At 38.9% G+C, this 20,791-nt stretch overlaps 2 protein-coding genes across 2 annotated transcripts in view; one reads left to right on the top strand and one right to left on the bottom strand.

Moving 5' to 3' along the window:
• MACROD2 (mono-ADP ribosylhydrolase 2) overlaps nt 1-20,791 on the bottom strand; it is a 751,315-nt gene that overhangs the window by 654,702 nt on the left and 75,822 nt on the right. The window lies entirely within an intron of this gene.
• On the top strand, nt 603-5,063 carry FLRT3 (fibronectin leucine rich transmembrane protein 3). The gene is made up of 2 exons (XM_010214837.2): nt 603-1,326; nt 2,477-5,063. Exon 2 carries the CDS (start codon nt 2,522-2,524, stop codon nt 4,469-4,471), a length of 1,950 nt encoding a protein of 649 aa, XP_010213139.2. The 5' UTR covers nt 603-1,326; nt 2,477-2,521; the 3' UTR covers nt 4,472-5,063.

Below are 20,791 nucleotides of genomic sequence, written 5' to 3'. Positions count from 1 at the left end.
AGACCATTTTAAAACAGAGACTGTGTTTAAGTCAGTACTTTATGATGGTCTGGAAGCAACTCTCTAGTTGTGCTCGTATTATAGTAGCTAAACAAGTACAAATGAGTATGCAATTTCTTTATAGCATTTTAATTCTATCGATCATGCTTAGTTTATTGGACTACACAATTATGAGAGGAAGAAACAAATGTTAAGGCTTTTTTATTTCAGGTTCAACCTTTTCTGTTTCAGACAAGATACGACTCACATGCTCTTAAGGAACATACACTTGGTACCTCATTGGATGCCTCTTCGCAATAGTGATATGAAATATTCTATATTAAAATGCACCTTGGAAAGGAGGGAGAAAGGAGAAGATAGCAAAAGTGCAACAACACGAGACTCGACAGCATAACATGCACTACCAAACAGCTGTTTTGCTGAATTACCAATACTTGTAGAAAAAAAAAGCGCTAGTTATATGTAATAAGCATAGCTCAGTTTATATAAGGATGCAACACAGAGCGAGTACTCATGTCTACCAGGTATTAATTGCATTTTCTTTTTTTTTTTTTTTTTTTACCTTCACAGGAAAATCACAATTCAAGAGAAGCTTTAGAAGCAGAGCTTTCTTGGAAATAATATACGTGTTTCTTATGAAGAAAACCATCTGAATTTAAAAAACATTTCTACAGTAAAATAACTTGCATTCTTTTGCAAGGAGGAAATTCTTTCTGCTTTAGAAATTCTGAAGAAGTATCAAAAAGAGAAAGTTGGAAAACTGTTCTTTTAAGAAGGTGTGGATATATCAGGATGTAGCTATTGTACAAACTTTATACTTGGATAATTTTGGACAGAAAAAACACCCTGTTCCTGATCTCCTAAAGAGGCTACCATCATTCAAGCCTCAGCATAATGAATAGTTTCCATTATGTGGAGCTGAAATTACCACCTCTGACTACTACACTACAGAGAAGAGTTTGTGAGAAGTACAAAGAAAGTTATTCCCGTTAAAAGCATTAAACCAAACAAAAGAGTCTCTTCATTCACAGACCTTATATGAAGACAAAAACAGAAGTCTCATTGCGGCCCAGTGACAGGAAGTTGAAGCTTTTCTGCTCCATGGCCTGGTGTGCTTATGTACCATGGTAAATCTTTGCTGGAATGTTCACTGAACATAGTGCCAGGAGGCTGGAAACAAACCTACACCAGCGAGGATCCTTTGAGTAAAGAGAGTCAAGAAGACACAACTGCATGGAATAAACCACACAAAAGTGACTCACGGGGAAAGAAATTTCACTTATTGGATATCCTCAAGCACAACATTTACTCATACTTTTAAATACGGTAGGATCAATATTAATTTATTTTCCTTTTCATGCCTCAGAGAATAAAGTTCAATTAATAAGTGAACCCACAAGACAGGTCATAACATCACATAATGTACAGGTCATCTTACCGAAGTTCTCACAGCCATAATTATGATAGTAATTGAATTATGTTGTCTTAAAAGCTACAAAAATGCTAATTATGTTGTGTTAAAAGCTACAAAAATGCTAATTACTTGAGCTGAATGTACAAACACAGTACCAAAGCACAGTCTAATTTCAGTCTCAGGAGTTAATTCTTATTATTCTACCTTGCACAGTTTGAACTAATAAGATGTGAAAGTATGGTTAAACCTGTCAAATAGTCTCTTAAGAGTACTGCTTAGTAAGAAGAGTTTTGAGAATGACAAATATTTAAATAGGAATTTCAGCATGTAATGAAGTATTCCATGCAGTCAACTAAAAAGCCATAGCTCTAATAGCGATGCCAACTTTGAAGTTACCAACTGTTTCCTCGCCTTCCTGAATATTCCAGTTTCAGAAACAAGACTGAAAGCTCTAGCATATGTGAAATAACCAAGGAGACCCTGAGCTCTCAAAACCTCTAAGACGCTCTATCTGGTCTGTGTTCTTTTGTTTGTATTCTCTGCTTAGTAACTAATTACCCTTAGGACTCTTCTGAACCTACCACAGTGCTTCTGGGCTCAGGAAGGGTTTTATGGCTCACATAGATAGTTGGCTGTCTTGGGAATTATTTTTTACATTTCAGATGTAGAATGGTTCACTTGGACTTCGCCTTTAGCTCTGTACTCACTCCATTCTCAGAAAATCCACAACATGATTTTAAATTGACATCTGAGAACAAAGATCATCTCTAGACATGAAATGTGGGGCTCTTTAGATAGAAAGTGCCTTCTTGATTAAATAGACCAACTCTCAGATCAGACACAGTCGACTATATTGTTTAAAATTATTTCACATTACAGCATAATCTGTAAATCCAATTGCGTTAGTACAGGCAGAAGTACAGTTACTGATGTAAGAAAAAAAGCATGATGTGTTTACACGCTTGAATTTTAGCTTCATGTGTTTCACCTGTCTTCTGTAATTTTGAATTGTCATTGCAGTTTCTGTAATAATGATCTGGATAATTTTGTTTGGTTTTTTAGATTGTTGAAGATCAGAACTGTATACAAATCTCATCATTCCTGACCATGATTAGTGTAACCTGGAACATCTTCCTAATTTGGACTAAAATAGGGCTGTTACTTGACATGGCACCTTATTCTGTCAGTGCCAAACCCTGCCCTTCAGTTTGTCGCTGTGATGTGGGTTTCATATATTGTAATGATCGCGATTTGACATCTATTCCTACAGGAATCCCAGAGGATGCTACTACCCTCTTCCTTCAGAACAATCAAATAAATAATGCTGGGATTCCTTCAGAACTGAAGAACTTGCTTAGGGTGGAAAGAATATATTTATATCACAACAGCTTAGATGAATTCCCTACCAACCTCCCTAAGTATGTTAAAGAACTGCATTTGCAGGAAAATAATATAAGGACCATTACTTATGATTCACTTTCCAAAATTCCTTATTTGGAAGAACTGCATTTGGATGATAATTCAGTTTCCGCTGTTAGCATCGAAGATGGAGCTTTCCGGGACAACATATATCTCCGACTTCTTTTTCTCTCTCGAAATCACCTTAGCACCATTCCCTGGGGTTTGCCTAAAACCATAGAAGAGCTACGCTTGGATGATAATCGTATTTCCACAATTTCAGAGCTGTCCCTTCAAGACCTTACAAATCTGAAACGCCTCGTTTTAGATGGAAATCTTTTAAATAATCATGGATTAGGAGACAAAGTCTTCATGAATTTAGTCAATCTTACAGAACTGTCATTGGTCCGCAATTCCCTTACAGCCGCACCAGTAAATTTACCCGGAACAAATCTAAGAAAGCTTTATCTGCAAGAAAACCACATAAATCGCGTGCCACCTAATGCCTTCTCTTATCTAAGGCAATTGTATCGATTAGATATGTCCAATAACAACCTCAGCAATTTACCTCAGGGTGTCTTTGACGATCTGGACAACATCACTCAGTTGTTTCTCCGCAACAACCCATGGCACTGTGGGTGCAAAATGAAATGGGTTCGTGACTGGCTGCAGTCACTGCCTTTAAAGGTTAACGTACGCGGACTGATGTGTCAGGCACCAGAAAAAGTACGTGGAATGGCTATCAAAGACCTCAACGCTGAACTCTTTGATTGTAAGGACGACAGTATAATAAGCACCATCCAAATCACTACCGCAGTACCAAACACGCTCTATCCGGCCCAAGGACACTGGCCGCTTTCTGTGACCAAACAGCCAGACATAAAAACTCCCAATCTTAATAAGAACTACAGAACCACAGCGAGCCCAGTACACAAAATCATTACAATATTTGTGAAATCTGTAAGTACGGAGACTATTCATATCTCTTGGAAGGTTGCACTACCAATGACAGCATTAAGGCTGAGCTGGCTCAAGATGGGTCATAGCCCTGCCTTTGGATCTATAACTGAAACCATAGTTACAGGGGACAGAAGTGACTACTTGCTCACAGCCCTGGAACCGGAATCGCCGTACCGGGTATGTATGGTTCCGATGGAGACCAGCAACACCTACCTATCAGATGAAACTCCTGAATGCATCGAGACCGAAACAGCACCCCTTAAAATGTACAATCCTACAACCACCCTGAACCGAGAGCAAGAGAAAGAACCTTACAAAAACTCCACTTTACCTCTGGCCGCCATCATCGGCGGCGCGGTGGCCCTGGTGGCCATCGCGCTGCTGGCACTGGTGTGCTGGTACGTGCACAGGAACGGATCCCTGTTCCCGCGGAACTGTGCGTACAGCAAGGGCCGCAGGAGAAAGGACGACTACGCGGAAGCGGGAACTAAGAAGGATAACTCCATCCTGGAAATCAGGGAGACTTCTTTTCAGATGATACCCATCAACAGTGACCAGGTGTCCAAGGAGGAGTTTGTAATACACACCATATTCCCGCCTAATGGAATGAATCTGTACAAGAACAGCCACAGTGAAAGCAGTAGTAACAGGAGCTACAGGGACAGTGGTATTCCAGATTCAGATCATTCACACTCATGATACTGAAGTAAATGAAAGACTGATGTGATTTTTTTAAACAGGAAAAGACTGACTTTAAGGGTTACTGTTCTACTGCAAAACACTGGATTAGAGAACTGACAAAGCAATGTACTGTACATTTGCCATATAATTTATATTTAAGAACTTTTTATTAAAAGTTTCAAATTTCAGGCTACTGCTGCGATTAATGTAGTGGGGATACCTGACCACAATTCTATATTTTAGTATTTTTTAGTAATTTGTACTGTATTTTCCTTGCTAATATTGAAGTTACAGACCATTTAACTTTTGTGTTCTACTGAGTAAGATGACTTGTTGACTGTGAAAGTGAATTTTCTTGCCGTGTTGAGCAGTCAGAACATTCATCCAAGATCCTTGTAAGTGTAAGCACAGGCCGTTTTTCACTTTGGTAATAATAAAATAACATTAAACCTGGAAAACCAAGAAGATGAAGAAGTGGTTGCAAAAAATCAGAGACTATAATGTTGGGTCTATTAAAGCTGTAAACCACAATATTCAATAAACAAAAGTGTGTGTAGTAATGGGCAATATCAGCTGTCTGGATATATCCATTCTATAGTAGTGAGATCCAGTTTAAAAGATAATCATCAAGCCAGTTATATGCATGAGACAAGATACTGATGAGTGAAAAAAGAAACTAGAAACACACTAGGTTCCCACAAACTAAGAGGGTAGATACAGTTCAGGCTTAGATTTCCGGTTACCAAACCCAGGTGTCTGCTTATTGTAGAAAAAAACAATGCAGGATGATCCCAGGCCTTTGGGAGGCAAGGACAGGAGGACTAACAAGGAAAACACTCGAAAAGAGCTGGGAACAGGAGAAGTATAGCAAACACATAAGGAAAAAAAAATGAGGACAGAGACAGGCAATACAGTCAAGATCCCAAAAGAATTTAGTCCTGAAAGTAATCGGTATAAATTCTAACTGTGGAAATACAGCAGTATTTTAAGGCACACGTACTCAAACGCAGTACACACATGCTTATTAAAAGTGCTATCATTACAGTCAGGAATACTGCCCATTACTGTCACAATTTTCCAGAAATAAATCTGTAAGGTAAAACGTTTCTTTCTGGCTTCCTACTGAACTATGAGCTACTCTTGTTTAAAGTCCAAGCCACTTTGTTGCCATCATCATTTATTTCTTCACCTAGAAACCAAAGTGCTTTGTACGCCCTTTGGCCAGTCTTTGTATGTGCCTTGATCCAACGCTATGTGTATCCAGCTTGCTTATTTTTTTTTTTTAAGGAAAAAGAAAAAATAAAACACCCCCTTTTTCATACCTAAGTTAAATATGAAAAATATTGGTCTTATTCATGAATAAAGTTGAAAAAAATAGTACAGAATAATGTGTTTTGCTTTCCCTGATGTGCACTAATGCAGCTAGGGTATTAAACATGTGGGCCAGGCACCTGCAGTACACCAAGAGGAAATCTGCTCCAGAGCTATGGCTTTCCACGCCGTCAGCTTTGCCTATTTCTTGGTTCAGCAGCCTATCACGCTATCAGGTTTTTCTTTTTTAATTGCAATTATTTACTGCACAAATAAGTTGTCACAACTTTGAAGTGTATCAACAACGAAAGGGAGCAAAGCTATGGAGTTACAACTGGCAGATATAACGGAGTCTTTCAACTACGGCAAGAAAAAGAGTGATATACAAATACTTAATATCTTGGACAACACTTCTGACAGACAAAGAATGTATACACAGTGCAATTCAACTTCTTTAAACGAATTTTAGTAATGCCTGGGCTGTCCATTTCCACAAAAGTAGCATGGAATGTAAGACAAAAAAAAAGGGAGTTACAAATACTGAGATCGATGACTTTGACAGGGAAGCGCCCTCCTCCCAGGGAGCCACCCAACCACGCAGCCTCTGAATTTCCACGCTGACCATTTCTCCCCAAACCTCCCATGTCACGGGACAGCCTCCTCAACCTCCCCTTGCCAAGACTGCGATTCCCACGCAGTGCAGGAGGGCCAGGCTACACCCCAGAGCAGCTCTGCGCTTTGCCGCTGGCCTCACGTAAACACATCACCTGCAGCTGCAGCGCTGACCAGATTCAGGGCATCGAAAGCAACAGGGGGCACCTCACTAAATGGTTATGTGCACACTTCTGTGAATACACTAAGCAAGACTATTTTACTGTGTTTTTCCCTCAAAAATCGAATCTAGAGAGCAGTGAGAAAGCCAAGAAGAAGCCTGTGGAGCCTCATTATGTTCTTCTGCAAAAAGCTTCCTGCACAGTTAAGAGGAATGAAAGCCAACACAAACGGAGGAGACAGACTGGTTTTTCTTCACATAAACCAGCACAGAGGGAAACTTCTTCGTGAGATCCGGTCTATGGCAGGGTCATTGGCAATAGAGCCTTCTTTTGCCATCAGCCCTCCAATAGCAAAAGTAAACTGGTCTTGCTGGATTATCAAACTTTGGGGAGGATTTCACAGAAAATTGACTCCAAATTTCTGTTGTGGAAAGGGCAAAGGAAAACTCCGTGATTATCACCCCAAGGTAGCCTAGTAATGGTGCATCAGAGGATTCCAGTGAGGTGGTTATATGGGCTATAAAATTTCCCATTTGGGAAAAGGAAATTTGAGTGTGAATCTTAAGTACAGGAACATTTTCAAGTCACATTTATGTACTATGAGCCAATAGTATGCAAATACAGCATGACTCCAAGCAATTGGCCTAGACATCTTAGGTTTATTTCCACCAAAGGGGTGAAAAACTGCATAAATGGTCCTATCCTCTGTGGAAAACCAGGCAAGGTTTACAGGGAGAGGTGGTATCTTCCTGATCCTGTTGATATCATTGCAAAAAACCTGGCACATTCACGCATGCAAAATCTTCCTCAGGTTCTACAGCAACTTTTAAAGAACAGGCATTGTATTAAAGTGGCAAGTGGAAGATTACTTCCCAACTAGAGTAAATGCATCTTGTTTTTTTTCTAATATTTACACAAATTTCCATGCCATGTTATATGTCTGTCTCTTCATGACTCTTCTGCTAATCGTGGCACCGCAGCGGAAATCCATTCTTTCAGACAGTGGTTATGTATTTGGACGAATCACACTGAGACAATCACATCGAGCAATTTACTCGCATATATCAAAATAAAATTAATCCACATCAAATTTCTCTGAATCTTCTATTTCCCTGTTATTTCCATGTGCTGTTAAATGCTTAATTTTATATATAAAGGAGTGGATATTTTTCCACCAATATAGCCTAAACATACGTGCAAATTTAATTTAATCAGCATTTTCCATATAAAACTGTTATGCCAAGTACCTCTTACATTCCTTTTTTTATTGACAATCCTTTCCTGAATTGCTCAGTGTGCTGTTTAACCCAAAAGTTGACCCCCCAAAAAACCCAATACTTTGGAAATCATGTTCATTTTGTCTCTAACGTCCATGACTAAAACTGCTTCATTTCTAAGCTCTGGTTTCCTGTCATTTCCTAGCTTTGTACAAGAGCCTGAAATGCAACAACTGCCTTCTTTTCTCATTGCTCCACCAGCATCAAAATATTTTGGTTCTGGGACGGAGCTACCAGGTCTAGCGGTACTCCCCAAGTTAGCTTGTGAGCTGTGTTCTGCCAATGCTGAACAGACTGAATGTAGAGCAGCAAAACCAATAAAAAAAGCAAAACTAATAAAGCCTGACTTCTTAGATAATTTACTAAAGAGCTAACACTAGCACTTGTACATAGAACTCTGCTAACACTAGCACTTGTACATAGAACTCTGTGCTGAAAAAGACAACAATTTTCCAAACTCACCTGAGACAAAGTTGGAAAAGATAGTCAAAGGTGAAGCAGCAAATGCCATTTGCCTGGATTTCATAGAACTATAGAATGGTTGAGATTGGAAGGGACCTCTAGAGATCATCTAGTCCAAACCCCCCGCTCCAGCAGGGACAACCTAGAGCACGTGGCACAGAGTCGCATCCAGGCGTGGTTTGAAGATCTGCAAAGTTTGGGTCAGTTTGGGATGAAAGCAGAATGGCACAGAGAGCTCCTATTTTAACAACAGCTTAACATCCCTTGCAAATCCATATAGACACCCCACAATTTAGTGTTTCAGCAGCACCTTAGGAAATTTTTTTTTAAATTAATTGTTTCTTCACAGAGAAGATTTTGGACCACAGTTGTTTTAGAACTTTTTAGACACACATGCATTTGATTTTCGTTCAAGAGCCTTTTGAACAAATCGTGTTCTGCTCCCCACCAAATTAAAAGCACTGAGCACATGGATCCCAATAAAACAGCAAGAAAGCCTCTAGTTCAGAGCAAGGATCACGGGCATCTGCCACCAGGCACAACAGGCCCCTGCTCGCGTTAACGCTGTGGTTAAACCCTCACTATGGATCATTCCATCCATACTATGGAGCACCAAAGCACCTCAGCAAAATTGGTTACAAATATAGAAAGAGCAAGTGCAAAACCTTTGTGACCCTTTGGGTTTTCTCAGAATGAAAATAGGATGGGATCAATGTACAATCCCTTTGACACCATATTGCTACAACACGAGTGGAAAGTACTTTTTTTTTTTTTTTTTTTTTTTTTTACTTAATTGAAACCTGAACTTTATAGCTCAATAGGAGCACTAATAAGTAAGTAATAAGAAGAAATGTTTTAATAGGGCTAAATTAAGGCAGAAAGATGCATTCCTATACATTGATACTCTGTGCTGAGCAGCCCTCAAGCAATGAAAAAAAAAGAAAAAAAAATCATAGCCAAGTGCTAGCATACGCTCCTACCTTTCAGTTTTCTGAACCTAGGAAGTATCTAGAGACGCAGGTACAGAAGGATTAACTGTTCCAAACTGAGGGATCGCTTAATGCTGTTTAATCATTAAATACGGGAAAGATCACTTAGAGAACTCCAAAGGGGATATATAATGTATAATTTAAGCAAACTAATAAAATATTAATAAGATAGAAATACGCATTCAATTTATGTAATTCCAATTTCCTCCAGTGGTGTTAGCCTCTGATAAATACCTACTATGTAACTAGATTTTTAGGTGAAATTGAGTGCTAAGAGGTTTGTTGGTCTTGAGTTTTATTTTTATTTTATTTTTTATTTTTTTTAAAGGAACAGAGGCATAAGTCATTTTACTCCAAAGCTTCCAATTTTTGTCAAATATAAAAGTGTATTGGTTGGCACAATTTTAACCTCATGTCTACCCTCTTCAGCACTACTTATGGCAGGCTCTGATGGTTAAGGTAGCACCCCATAAACTTTCCCATCTCTTCTTACAATAATGCTTTACAGGATTTAACTTAAAGTCTTGCTTTTATTAGAAGATTTGCACTAGAGAGTAATTGCCCCAGTTTTCACCATTATAGGATCCTATGTAAAATTCAGGAGGGCAAGGGAGCCCTAGAAAGCCTCTTTACCTTGCACTTCATCGTATGCTGCAGCTCTGCCTGTGTCCCAGGAACGCGGATGCTATCCAAAGGAAGGGGATTTTAAAAGTTGCTTTATAACTATTGCTCCAGAATGATATCCCAAAACTCAGCCTTTACAAGCCCTATAGCGTTTTAAATGTTGGTTATTCTATTACACGCTCACCTCCTATTTAAATTACATTCACGACAGAGAAACGTTTTTTGCATTGCAATCCCCTAATAAGAAACAAATATGAAACTGTCCAATCTGTTTTATTTTCTACCCAGATTTAACAAGAACAACAATGTAGACAGCTGTAGAAACTCGCTTTTGTTGCCTTTTGTTTGTTTACCTGGTTTTAATAATCTTTGCAAGAAAAATTCCAGACATTTATTTTTGAAGCCCCACAGAATACTGCCCATAATGAAAATAAGATCATTAAGAGATAGAAAGCTATATAATGGGAAAGTGCTAACATAGCAGGTAAACACAATTTTAGGACACTAGCTGATTATGCAAAACCTCTGTGCCTAATGTCTTTAAAACAATTATTTTACTGTAACAACTTTTTAGCGGTATGTTAGCCATTCTGTCCACTAAAACCCTTTTTGTTCCTTCTGCTGTGGAGAAAGAAATGACACACAGAAAACAACAGGCAAAATCAGTAGTCCCAGATCTCTGAAATTACCCCAACTTGTGCAACTCATCACTTGATGGCCCAACTAAGAGAAAAGTTGAGCACAGAAAACTGCCACACAAAACGGTGCTACCCACAGAAAACTGTGCTAAACTCTTCTGCAAGAGTTTGCAATTAAGCAATTCAATCTAAGGTAGGCACATCACAGAATGTTTACCCCAGATATCACCATTACCTGAGTTGAGACATACATCGTTCTAAAGAAAAAAAAAATCCTAGAAGCTCTCAACATTCCTACTTCCCTCGCGCCCTATGTTTTCACGGAGAATGTCCAAGTAATCGAAAAGCGTCAATTAAACAAAACATTGGGGGACAGATACAACACCACAAAACAACTTATATGCAGCTCTTCGGCCACTGAGGATTGAATAATGTTGAAAGAAGGAACAGCTCTTTGGTTTACCAAGACCTTTCCATGTCAATGAGCCTGTAATCTTGTTCATTATTTGCTCACCTGGGATCCAACAGATTTTGAGACTGCTCCGATTAGCCCATTACCCTGGTGCAGACAAAGGCATTAAGAGGAAAATGCAGCCAAACCTGCAACCCAACACAGTAACAGGCACTACCCCAAAATCTGAAATCTATGTTAGACTCTAAAGAAATTCAAAAATGAAACCACAAATTACATAGTTTTCAAGCATGGATATTTGGACTTAATACACAGTTTTATCTGTAAAGGAAATGTTAAGGTTTGTCTATCCAAATTCATAGGTGACCCCAGTTATCATCTGCTTTAACTCTGTAGCTGTCAGCCAAACTCCTTGGGCAACTTGGGAACATTTTTCATTTCCTTATCTCAATGCCAACTTACTGCTGCTTGCCTTGCAGCTCCCATTAAGAAGTGTGCACTGCATTCAACCTAGAATATAATTCTGTCTCTGGATAGAAAACATAACACATCCTTTTTTTTTTTGTGGTAAAACTGAATGTTTTGCATATTTTGATTAAGGTCTTTATAAATAGAAGTATAAGTAGTACACACATTTCCACCCTGCAGCCCAGTTCTAAGACACACAGGCTATATATATATATATATATATATCACTAATGCTGTAGCAATTAAAACTTACAACCTAATATAAAATTCAGTGTCGTCTTAGTTTCCCTGTGTTGTCAACCACTAACTTCATTAGTATTTGTATCATACTAAAACACAATAAAAACACAAAGAAAAGGTTTGCCAATTTAGCTTTTAGAGTACTAAAGAAAAAGGAAAGGAAGAGATGCATTAATCTAAGATGTGAACTGGGGGGGAAAATAAAAGCATGCCACAGTATGCTACAGACTGACAAATCCGTTTCACAAAACTATCCATACTGGCAAAGCAAGAAGTACGAGGCTGCTCACACAAGTAATGCATCTGATTCCCAAAACAACAACATCATGTGGAGAAGGGAATCTGTTTTTTTGATATGGATGTAATAGTTATTCCAAGTCCCACGGAAAGATCCCAGGTTGATAAAAGTGAGGATGGCTCCAGCTCTGCACGGCCTTTCCCAAGCACTGCACTCTGCTCTGAGTTTATGTCCAGCAAAAGCAGCACGGGAGCCCGACAGCGAAAGCGGCTCCGCGTTCCAGCCTGGGGGCTTCTTCAAAATGGGCTCAGCTCTCGGCAAGCTGCTGCCATCAGCACATTTTTAACAGGAAATTCACTCTTTTTTTTTTTTTTTAATCATTTCTGAGCAAGAATTGCACAATTCCGAACAATCAGAACACACTCACCTTCGCATTGAATAATGTTGGATTTAAACTAAAAAAAAATATTTATCAAAAGTACCGTTGCCTGTCCTTATGCTAATAAAGACTAATCCTTTAATATAATCACTCAAATCAATTTAGACACAGGTAGCAGGTTGAATGCTCCAGCCATATCCTTGCGCTGACGAAATCCCTTTTGGGATTATGTAAAACTTCTGCAGCAACTGAGTGAGGCAAAGATACCAGTGGCAAAATACTTTGCAAGGGGAGATTACTGGCAAGTATGGCAGGCTCTTCAGGAAAAAAAAAAAAATCTTATTCTGCTTTGTTTATTAGCTACAGTAAGATACTGTGTGAAACGCATATGCAACAGGTTTTGTTCCACCTTTTAAATCTGAGTATTTATTACTACTATTTAAATCAAAAGCATAAGTGGAGGGGGTGGGGTGGGGTGTTTATCCTCTGCAAGGAAATAATCCCCTGTACCTGCAGTCATCGGCCCCGTGTGTGGCCAACCCAGAGCTGCGTTTGCCGTTTCCTCTGCGAGGAACAGGCCAGGGATCATTTTTAGCTGCGTTTGCATTTGTAGGAAGCTGCCTCTGAAGTCTCTGATGTGGCTCAATCAGAAAAGCAAGATTAGAGACCAGAATTTAAGAATATTGCAAATATCTGCAGTTTCTAAATGCTCTGAATTGAAAAGAAGAAATCTGTGACCCACAAGAAGAACCCCCTGGGCCTACACCGATGGGCCCCCTCAGCACAGGCCTTGCAGAGCAAATGAAAAATTGCCAGTGTTTCCTCAAAACACAACAGGGCAGCAGCTGATTGCTACACTTCTACTCCAAAGCAGGCCAAAACCTTTGCTCTTCTATTCACTTGTGGCCTAACCCACATTAGATTGTTTCTAGTTGTAAAAGAAACACTCACAACCTATTACTTGGTATAACATGCTGATAATGCAGATTCTTTGAATCCTGCGAGACGCTGTGTTTTTTGCTGTGGAATTGACCATTTGGCAGCAGTAATCACTGGGCTCGCCTAGAAACAACATTTCCTATACAGCGACAGGCAATGATAACCCAGGAAGCTCAAACTGGTATGAAATCAGCAGGAAATAGAAGACTTTTGCTCACTGTAGTGATTGGCTCACTCAGTTAAAAAATCCTCAAAATATTTATTTTCTGTGTCTACAGACATATTTTTTTTCTTTTTTTTTCTTTTTTTTTTTTAAGGAAGCCCTTCAAAGTACATGACACATGGAAAACATTGCCATTAACTACCTATATGCAGAATATGCCTCTCCAATATGGAAACCCATGCAGGCACCTAGCACAGCTTCTGTTTCACACTGCTAAATTAGTGACGTTCACGTATCTGTTTAATACTGATTTACTAAACTAAATCTTTTTCTTTTCTCCCCTTCTCTATGCAGGGTTATAGGACTGTATAGTATCACAATAAGACGAAACTGCAGATGTTCAACTCATCATTTTTCAGCCACAGGTGCTTTGGTCAACAACCAAAAGTAAGCGAAAGGGCTACCTCATCTCCTATGTAATGTTGTTCTGGAATGAGGGCTAGTGGAAGAGATAAAACAGAAGGAACTCCTTCCTAAGGGTGACATCACTGTGTTGCTCTGTAATCCACTTGAGAAGCCAAAAGCAAAGGCTTTGGAGAGCTGCTATCATCTTCCCTCTGCAAACTACTTTGCACTCTTCCCCCTGCTTTGCTTTTTAGGGGCCTGCGACATGTTATCTTGTGGCTATTGTCCTTATGGAGACTTTCACAAACTTCACCGAGTCAAAAAACCAGCCACTTCTGTTAGTTTAAAAACTAAAAGATCCAGGCAAAGTCTTCTATTCCCCACTCTCGCCCGAAGAAATATGTGCAACATTTCTAATTAAGGCACAGAAATTCTGCTGACCTATAAAGAAAGCGCTGCTGGTTTAACACAAGAGAAGCCATTCTCCTGCAAAATAGACACAAAAAAATGGAAAGGCCCAAGATAAGCAATCTCTCCACAAACACTGTTTCAAAAGGTAAGATCATTAAATGACCGCACTTAAAGCTATTGACATTTTTTGCCTCCCCTCTGCTCATTTAAAAACTTTTTTAACATCACAGACTAAAAGTCCCACAAACACTATGGTAAATTTTAAAAGGTAATTCCCTTTCAAAGGGCTGAGAGTGGGCCAAGGATGGCAGAAAGGTTTATTTTAGCTGAGCTAATCTGATGCAGGGTCACTAACTCACAGGTGTTCAAGGAAGTCTAGCTTGCCCATGTATCCACACAGAAGTATATCTTAAAGGAGGACAGATCAGCCTATACATTATGTTTGCTTTTAGGATACTCTTCCCTAGAAGCTGTGTTCTTTCTTTCAAACTGTTTAAAGCAAGCTCCCAAATCGCTGGTCTTACTGGGCACAAGTTTCTGAAGAGAAGCTCCTGCTAACACTTGGTCTAACTAATTAACGCGCATGGTCCCCACAGGGAAGCACCAAACGAGTCTTCTTCCAAGACAGGGAGCCATACAAACACCACGTCTGGGGAGCTACTGGTAGCTACATCTGTAGTGGAAAACACGCCGAGATTACACAGCGGTGGGGCTAAACAGGCCTCCCTCCATCTTATGCTATTGAGCAGCAAGATGAATTATCAGATGCCTCCCCAGAGGTAAGATCATCTGTTCCCACCACTCATGCTAGAAGGCTTTGCTAGAAGCTCACACTTCCAAGGTTTAGAAAATATTTCATCTTCCAGCCTAAATATATTCTATATTTATTCCCATTTCTTTTTGGGTCAAAACCATCCTTTGGCTTAAATAACTCAATGCTGCTCTTCTGTGTACTTACAGAGAGCACTTACATCTCCTCTCAGACTTTGCTTTGCTGGGCTGAAAAGGTCAAGCTCTTTCAAACTACTCATAAAAAGCCTTACTGATCCTTCAATCATCATCCTAATTGCCCTTCCTTGACCTAGGACAGTTTAAACTCATCTTTCTAAAAAAGAGGAGGTGACCTTCATCCTTTGCTCTTTCCAAATCACAAGATTGAGTTCACAGGGGAATTTAATACCACCAGTCCTTAAGGACAGCCCTTGAGTGCATTCCCCTGAAACCAATTAAGGCCAGAGTAAAGCAGTTCCTTTCATAAAATTATTTAATCCAATCCATCCCTGCATTGAAAATAACTCTCAGTCTTGGAATCAGTGAACTTTTCTGCTAATGAAAATACTAAATAGGCACACGCTGATTCTTGAGGAACTCCAGCAAAATCTTAATATGAACAAGTATAACAGGCAAAAAAAAAAAGAGACCTCTGTGATGCAATATGAGAAATCAGTGTTGAAAGGCTGCAAAATTTAAGCTATTTCAAATGTCTTTTAAATACTTCTTTTAAGATAGAAGATTACTATGATGCCATCGCACTGTATATGATTACCTCAACTATTTTGAGAATTTGTGCTAGCCATTCACCCAAAAGAAGAACAGAAAGAGATTATTTGACAGATACAGACAGGGAACCCAGCAACTGCCTTTACCCAAGCTGTCACGAAAAGAAAGTCATCGTCAACTTCGAGTTTTCCCAAGGAGTCCTCAAATAATAGTGAAACAAGCCACCAAATAGGATGTGGCAGTGCTCCTATAATCCATGGTAAGATGCTCCTTAGCATTACAAAACAGCTTGCAAAGCACAGATCACATGCTATACTGCAATTAACTCGTTCATTATATAATACTTTTTCCTTATAGAAAAGTATTATATAATGAACAACTCTTTAATTAATTCCTTAAGCATACATTTCTTCAACAGATTAAACTTTAATTAAAATTAAAAACACCTGATAGCATCACCTTATCAGGTTACAGATGCAATTCTCAAAATTTGGGATGATGATATAGCAACCACATTAAAGGGAAATGCATTAGGAAAATTAATGTGATTTGCATTTACGCTTATGTAGTCTGTCTCCTCTTTCCGTAATACTTATTCTTGCTTTGTTTCAATCTTTAATTTCACAAAAAGCCTTGGTCTTTGCTCTGGGCATGTCTCTGTCAGCTGCAGACAACTGCTGAAGCACAAACTTGTATTTCATCAGTTACTGCTTAATTATAACCTTATTTAAAAGAAGTTAAATAAAAATAGGCCATTTAATTACTGTGAGACATAAAAAAGGCAGAAAGTTCCTTGTAGCTCAAACTGCTGCTCTTCAAGATTTATCATATGTGCATTTTACCTTTTCTTATTTGTATTTCAGCTTATTTGTATTCCATTCTCTACATAGCTTTTTAGTCAGCAATTCTGCAAACACATCCACATTCACCTTCATGTAACTTTAGTGTTGCTAAGTGAGTACCAGGGCCTTTCTGCCTGGGAACAAGGTCCCGCAGGGCAGGGACACCACCACACGCCTCCCATATCCCACCACTGGCTGTATCTGGCATTCAAAGCCCAAGACGAGCGCGGCGCCCACAAGGAATCGTCCCAACGACATGTTGAGACACACCAAATTCTGAAGCTTGAGATCTGACCCCTATAGAAACCAATGGAAGTTCTCCCAGGTTGTGAGCCGGCTCTCGAGTTATGGTATGGCACATATGAACCAGACCAACGCAGCAGGCTCGCCTGTCGGGTAAGCACGTGCTTGCCTCCCCTTGGGGAGTTTCTGACCACGCTTAGAAGCCTCTTGGAATAAAATTCTCCCTATATATGTATGTGTGTGTATATTTATTTATTTATTTATTTATTTAATTATAAGAAAGCATTTTAAAGGAAAACTATTTTAGAAAAATCTACACACACATGTACCTCAGCTACCAGTTTATTTTCCTCTGCTAATCAGAGGAATCTGGCTAAATCTAGCCAGATCTAACTCAGTCAGCAATCCAGCTAAATAAGTGCTCAGAATTTATTCTCTGATTCTAGGGCAGCTGCGTGTCCAAGGTGAGAGTCTAACCTCCCTCTCTCACATATTCCTTTTTAAACCTACCACAGTGCTCAAAAGCAGGCAGGACTTAACCAGTACTAGCATTATTCCATAACAATAAAACAGCAAGAAAAGGTTTATTTTGATCCATTCTTTCTAATTCCAGACTTTTCTCTTTCATACCCATCTAACAAACTGATATGTTTACAATGCAAATGAACAGTCAAGTTCACTATTGGGTGCCCAACTTACTTATTGCAGAGTCATCTCAGTCCTTCCAACCGAACTTGTTCAAAGCTATTCATGCTCCGCTGCCTCTGTTCTGGGTTTGGCCATAGACATCTGAATTTAATTTTGGCTTGCCGGTGCACAACAAAATGGACTCAAACCCAGCAATTTCTTTAGGAAGCATTCGCGTGTTTCATTCATGTCTGAAACTACTTTCTGCAAAGCTTATTCATGAATTGTAAAATAAGTATTACTGCTCTATATTATGCAAATAGCAAAATTCCAGCATTGTAGCAGAGCTTGTTAGCCTGTCAATCCTGCAAGGAGACAGACACCTTTTTAGAACATGATTTTTAAAAGTACTCAAGCGTTGCCTTAACTATAATGCTTTTGATACTAATGAAGGATTTACCACCGACTTAAATGCAATGAGATTCAGCCAAGAATGAATGTTTCTGAAAAGCCAACCATTTATCTGTGACTCTGTATGCAAACAACATTGTCACACTTAATAAAAAATCCCTTAAGAGCATTTACATTAACATAAATGCAAGATATCCAAAGGAAGCCATAAAACAGAGTGCCAGAAAGCAAAGATACTAGATAACAGAGATCTTCATTAAAAAAAGAAGAAAACATAACATGATGCCTTCCCAAAATGCAACAAATAACCTCACTCAGGTGCTTAACGATTCTGAAACGTCTAAATTCAGAACCTCCACAATATTTCTACATCACTAAGTCAAGCAGATAAGGGCATTTGATATTATGTTATATACCAAAATTCCTTTATAAAAGATGTGATTATGAACACATCTATTGCAGTCTTTTCCACTGGCTCAAATATATTAGCTTTAGTTACACTAAAGATGTTAAGACTAAAGAAATGTTTTTTCTTCATTTAAATTGATTATATTTTATGAAAATGTTACTTTAATATGGTTATGCTTTAATCATTCCAACTGCACTACGCTTTCTTTATAATTTGCATTATACTCCAACACCTTCACATTTTTTTTCAGAACACAGGTTTAAAATATATTCATTTTATTGCACTAAAAAAGTGGAAAGAGTTAGCTGTAGCATCTTGGGAAGTACTGACAATATTTGCATGCTGCAGCTGAAAACACCATCACGATGAAGCATCAAGTGTTATTTATATAAAAAATGGATGGAACAGCAATAAGGACAGGGTACATTGCACAGAACTTGATAAGCCTCTGGTTTCCTCTCATCTTTCACTATAAAAATATTCACCTAACTTAGTGTTTCTTTTTCTTTTGTCTATTTTTTTTAATCTTATTTAAAGGCAAAGAACTCCCAGCGTTTGCTCCACTCTCAGGCTTATGTATCTTGCAAATGGTCACTAGGGCATCACTACCAGCACAGAGACACCAGAGGTACCACAATGAACACTGCTCCAGAGAAGACACTACTGTGTTATATCATTTTCTGAAATATCAACATGAGAAGAGCTCCTTCCTTCCATCTAAACCACACAAGGAAAATGTTTCCTATAAGACACATTGATCCTCAAGTGGAAGTTTTCTGCTGATGGGTTTTGTGGGCATCCAAGATGAGAAAGAAGCTGAGTCAAGTAAATTCAAGACAATCAAGCAATTCCATCATTTACCGGGTTATGGTAATATATGACTTTTCCTTGTACCTAATTATATTTCCAGACTGCACAGGAAATTTGACTTATTCACTCCCAGCAATCTATAATTGGCAATGCTCTCATAATATTCAGCAATACACTAGCAATCCTTCAAAAATGCAGAAAAGGAGCAGAGACTGCATGAAAGATGGGAAGCTGCCAGTTCTTTCACGGAGACGTTGGGGCCGAGCACGCTCGCACACTAACGTAAATCAAGCAGGCACAAGCCAATTTAAACAGGAGTCCTGCAAAGCTTTTTCACTAGCGCATTGTTTATGCTTTTGTCATCTTTTGACTAACTTTATTACATAATGCTGAGAGATTTACTATAATTTGCTGCAGCTCAACTCCTCAAAATAAAATTTAAAAACTTATTTTTCAATAAGCAGATGGCTGCCCACCCTGGGGAAAGCAGCCCAAGTTCATGGACTTGGAAGCGAGTGTCCACACATCAGGGTTTGATGCTTCTAGGGTTTGCCAGCCCAGAAAACAGCCGAGCAAGGACTTTGATGCCCACACACACATCCTGATACATACACAAAAACAAACTGGGAAAATGCCAGAAGCCAAGTTTCTCCTGAAATGCCCTTCCACAACATACCATGCACAGCATTCCATTCACTGAGGATTTTCTAGCCTTTTTATTTGCGGCTCATTTAGAGGGACCTGTTGGTTTTGTTCTGATTACTTCCAGATTGTGTCAGATTTTCCCATATACAGAAACAACTGGCAGGCTGAATTTGGTCAAATTAATACCCTTCCTCCAGCTGCTTCACAAGTGGCTAGAATAACTCATCTGGATGCAATTGCTACTCTGCTGCATTTTTTTTTCTTTTTTTTTCCCTAGGCCAAAGAAATTATGTTCCCCATTCAATTTCCATTGAAGTAAAAGGGGCGATTTCCACAGACTTTGATGACATTTGGATAAGGTCCCATGTAAAGAGGAAAAATAAGAACTCTTTGTCTACAGAGGAAAGAGGTTAATCTCTCACCCTTAAAGACTGCACATCAAAGAGCTCCAAAGCTCACAGGATTTTGGTGCACAAGGTCTGATGTACAACCACAGTGGCAAGTATGTTTATAAAAAACAATTATTTTCACCAGCCTTATTTTCGAGCTGCCAGATTATGATGTTCCAGTCACAGTTTAAAATGAAAAATATTTCAGAAACTCCATTTCAGAAAGACTAAGCTCTTTTCAAGAAGATGGCAAGTAATCAGAGATTCATCTTTCAATTAGAAACAAATTTTTAAAAAATACCCACCAATTTCATTTATGAATGCTGTTTTTTTCTCTTTTAATTTTCCTACAACTAAAATAAAGCAAAATATTTTCTGTGTAGGATTTAGTTTTATATCCTCAATTTGCCTCAGAGCATAATAATGTAGGTTCATACATATTTCATACCCAGCTTATTTAGTTAAAGGCAAAGTGTTTAACCGTCCCTAGAGAAGGGGGATCCATTAAGAACTTTTCCCAAGGTGGGAGTTACCACTGCCACGCAGAAGGTTTTCAACACACTAATCTTAGGGAGATAGTAATCCCAAAAGGCACTTTGAAAGAAAATAATCATTTATGGGAAAGACCTCTAAAGAAACCTTGCTCCCGAATTCAAATGCAGGTTTTGGCGTCTGTGCTAAAGGAACCATTGTAACCCTGAGCCTCAGCGTGCTCCCTAATAGGAGCACAGCC

The sequence above is a fragment of the Tinamus guttatus genome, unplaced genomic scaffold (assembly GCF_059628265.1).
Source record: "Tinamus guttatus ecotype Peru unplaced genomic scaffold, ASM5962826v1 Tinamus_guttatus_pri_ptg000090l, whole genome shotgun sequence".
In the NCBI taxonomy this organism is placed as follows: Eukaryota; Metazoa; Chordata; class Aves; order Tinamiformes; family Tinamidae; genus Tinamus; species Tinamus guttatus.
The sequence above is the reverse complement of the archived record's forward strand: the minus strand, read 5'-3'. Positions and strand labels throughout refer to the sequence as shown.

Excerpts from the sequence above, each read along its gene's own strand:
- FLRT3 (XM_010214837.2), top strand. The coding sequence starts at position 2,522 with ATGATTAGTGTAACCTGGAACATCTTCCTAATTTGGACTAAAATAGGG.